We start from the raw sequence: 3,661 nt of genomic DNA, 5'->3' as shown, positions 1-3,661 counted from the left end.
TTACATGCTAAGCTGATGTGAGCCACACGTTTCGCTGCTTGTACACATATTGAATACATGCTGCTAGCACCTTAATGAAGGTTGTCTTTTCTTCTCAAGCATTCCTAGTGCTTAGGCGGACTTTGGGGTCACAAAACTGGTGTGAAGTTAACCGTAGGGGTCTTAGTCCCTGATCATCAAGATGGCATGATTGTTTTTATGTCAGACATTCTTCTGTTTTACTTACTTAGCTTATGCCCATGTAATCATGCATTTTGGTCAGCATCAGGTTACAGTTTTTCTCCTGTAATATTGTTGCCTATTCATGATTCTGTTGAGCAAGAACTGTTTTTAATATACGAAGAGAGAAATACAGAACACTCTTTTGGGTAATTTTTGTTACGTTAGTGTTCAAGATAGGAAACTGTTTCGTAGTAAGAGACCATTATTCTAGTATTTACACCACTACACTAGCCACGCAAAGAAGCACTATATATTCCCTGAGAGTCTGACTGCAATTTAGGTTAACATTGTTCTCGCACTCCCAGAAAATTAAACAATTTATGGGAACTGTCAGAGTGATAGAAACATATGATTCTACATAATTTGATGGCTAGGAGTTTCTGTCTGATTAGCTTGTTGATTCTTTCGCTTGGCTTTAACCCCTGCACAGCTCTCTCATGGAAGAATGATAGTTCAGTGGAAGATGGCATTCAAGGGTGCAAACCTTCTCCCCATCCATTTACTTTGTGCAAGTCAGAGGCAGAAGCTTTTGGCTATCCATGTGAAGATCACAAGGTATGAATGCTCCTTCGAATTTACTCCATGACATCATTTTTATGTTCAAGTTTATGCTCCCGTGAGAAAATGTCTGCCCTGTTGTGAAGTATACAGTCAAAATATGTGGCAGGTCACAACAGAAGATGGATATATTCTTAGCTTGAAGAGGATTCCTCACGGTCCTTCTAATGGTGATAACTCAACAGACAACAAGAATACGAGGCAACCAGTGCTGCTATTCCACGGGCTTATGGTGGTAAGGACATTGTTCAAGAAACCTTGTGCCCTTGAGTTACACTTCCATGCATACCTGAATCAAATGTGTGGATTGGACAGGATGGCATTTCTTGGCTACTTGGTACACCAAAACAATCACTTGGCTTTATTTTGGTAGACGGCGGGTTTGATGTTTGGATAGCGAATACTCGTGGAACTAATTCCAGCCGCAACCATACATCTCTCTCCCCCAAAAACCCGGTTATATCTCAAGCCTGATCCCAAACTCATGTATCCTTCAATTTTCACTAATAGTATATTTTCAGGCCTACTGGGATTGGTCGTGGGACGAAATAGCTGCTTATGATCTTCCTGCCGTGCTTCAGTTTGTCTATGACCACACAGGAGGTCAAAAAGTCCATTATATCGGTCACTCCCTGGTGAGCTCATATGTATCAATCTTGAAGATTTCAATGGGTTTACACTTGGGAGATATGCTGAAGCAATTTTTACTTTAATTTCCAGGGAACCTTGATTATTCTTGCTGCATTCTCCGAGGGCAAGTTACTACACCTAGTTCGATCAGCAGCATTGCTCTGCCCAATTGCTTATCTGGACAGGACAAAATCCAAACTCAGCCGAGTTGCTGCACAAATCTTCTTGGCAGATGTAAAATACTGTTCAGCCTAATTGTTCTTGATGCTAATCACCACCTGTATAGTTGACATAGTGAATGCTCATCCTTTTTTTTTTGTCTTGTGCAGACAGCTCGCTTTCTAGGTTGGCACGAGTTCAATCCTTTTGGGTAGGTACTTTACTACGAATTCTAATGTTTTTAAGTAGGTACATATGCAATATGTGCGCTTGATTACCATGTTCATGCGTGGTGTTTCATCTCGCGGCAACTTATTGATATGAGTAGAGGTGCACGTGCTTAAGCTCTTCTATTAGGTTGTGATTGTATGAATCTCAATACATGTGGGATCAATGTTGCCAAGTAGGAGTAGCCTGCTTTGAGACTTGCCGTTCATCTGTTGAAAGTCAAAGTTAGTGTTGCATACTGGTAGAGTGGTATGCTTTGGGTAACCAGTCTCGACTTCTATTGTGCTGACTCAAGCCTGGAGTATTTGACAGCTACAAATGTGCTGCTGCATGACAGACTAGTTGCACGTGAAGTTCTATTGATAGTATGCGGCAACCCTGAAGTCGACTGCCATGATGTATTTTCTGCTCTTGCAGGTATGTTCTTGCATACAATTTTCCATGTTCCAAACACTCGGTTATGTTAAGCTAAAACTGGCCTCTTATATCCTAATAACTGTGATCATCTGATATTCGAAGGACCGGACTGTTGCCTCAATGTTACAAGTACATGTGCATTCCTGGAGCATGCTATACAGTCTACATCTGTCAGAAACCTTGTTCACTTGTCGCAGAGTAAGAATCTCAATCATAAGCTTTAAGTTTCAATTGTTCGAAGCTCACTCGGGGACAATGTTATTGTTTCTTATATGGATCTGCTTCCAATCAGTGGTCAGGCACAAAGGGATCAGAAGGTACGACTATGGCAACGCCAAGGCAAACATGAAGCATTACAATCAGACACGCCCTCCGCTGTACAACCTCTCAACCATTCCAACCCATGTCCCCATGATGCTCATGCATGGTGGCCAAGACTTCCTCGGCGATCTCCCTGACACCAGGCACCTCCTGAAGACGCTGGTCAGAAACCATGAAAAGGACAACATCGAGGTGCTATACGTGCCTGACTACGCTCATGCTGACTTTGTGACAGGCTTTAATGCTCCAGAGCTCGTATATGAACCGATGGTCGACTTCTTTCAGCGTCACTGAGAGTTACTACACATTTCTTCATGATCACCTTCACCAGTAATTGAGTACCACCCTATGCTATCAAAACATCAACTAGTGTATAAGGTGTCCATGCATATGACTTGTCAATTCGTAGTATATGCCTATATTTGCCAGGTTGATCATGCTAGAGAGTGAACTATTCGATCGAATATTTGGTACCATGTAATCAGTTTACCCGACATACCATATGTAGTAAGTACCAATTAGGCTCTATCAAGCCATTATTTGAAGGTCTTAAATTTCTGTTAAAATGCAATTAGATCTTCTTGCTTATTATTTTACTTATTTCCTATTTAAGTTCACTTTTGTGGTTGCCTATGTCCTGTTTATATTTAAAGCTGTTGCCAAAAGTACATTCCTCTGTTTGACGAATCATATGAAACGTTAGATAGTTGACTGTTATACTAGGTATGATTAGTATGTTTCAAGGATTAAGTGCCGTTCGACAAGTCGCGACTTGTCGCATGACTTGTCTACATGTCGCGACTTGTCGCATGACTTGTCTACATGTTGCAACCTGACTGTCGATAAGCTGGAGCGACACGACAAGTTAAGTCAACGATTAATCATGACTTGTCTATGTCGAGAGATCGAGCGACAAGTTGTGGGCTGGAAAATAAAAAAGCCCATCCTGTCCCGTGAAACCCTATCTAAATAGATCTTGCCTCGTAGGCTCCAACCCAGCTGCGAACTCTCACCTGGACGCTCCCCTCTCGTCGCCCCTCACCTGACCTCTGCCTCCTCTCACCAAGCTGCTGTAAGTAGAGGCCTGCCCCTTGGACGCATTTGTCACAGTATCAGGTTCATCTCC

The 3,661-nt window shown here is 42.2% G+C and overlaps 1 protein-coding gene across 1 annotated transcript; it reads left to right on the top strand.

Moving 5' to 3' along the window:
- Nucleotides 1-570: 570 nt before the first annotated feature.
- LOC124683320 (triacylglycerol lipase 2-like) lies at nucleotides 571-3,039 on the top strand. Its single transcript, XM_047217862.1, has 9 exons — nucleotides 571-777; nucleotides 890-1,015; nucleotides 1,096-1,236; nucleotides 1,302-1,415; nucleotides 1,501-1,644; nucleotides 1,740-1,780; nucleotides 2,135-2,214; nucleotides 2,317-2,412; nucleotides 2,507-3,039. Exons 1-9 carry the CDS (start codon nucleotides 571-573, stop codon nucleotides 2,827-2,829), a joined length of 1,272 nt encoding a protein of 423 aa, XP_047073818.1. The 3' UTR covers nucleotides 2,830-3,039.
- Nucleotides 3,040-3,661: the final 622 nt, after the last annotated feature.

This window comes from Lolium rigidum, chromosome 1, assembly GCF_022539505.1.
Source record: "Lolium rigidum isolate FL_2022 chromosome 1, APGP_CSIRO_Lrig_0.1, whole genome shotgun sequence".
NCBI lineage: Eukaryota > Viridiplantae > Streptophyta > Magnoliopsida > Poales > Poaceae > Lolium > Lolium rigidum.
The sequence above is the reverse complement of the archived record's forward strand: the minus strand, read 5'-3'. Positions and strand labels throughout refer to the sequence as shown.

What these genes read in the sequence shown, in the direction of transcription:
- LOC124683320 (XM_047217862.1), top strand. Translation starts at nt 571, where the DNA reads ATGATTCTACATAATTTGATGGCTAGGAGTTTCTGTCTGATTAGCTTG. An exon ending in ATTATATCGGTCACTCCCTG is followed by an intron (nt 1,416 to 1,500) that starts GTGAGCTCATAT and finishes TTTAATTTCCAG; the next exon opens with GGAACCTTGATTATTCTTGC. An exon ending in CACGAGTTCAATCCTTTTGG is followed by an intron (nt 1,781 to 2,134) that starts GTAGGTACTTTA and finishes GCTGCATGACAG; the next exon opens with ACTAGTTGCACGTGAAGTTC.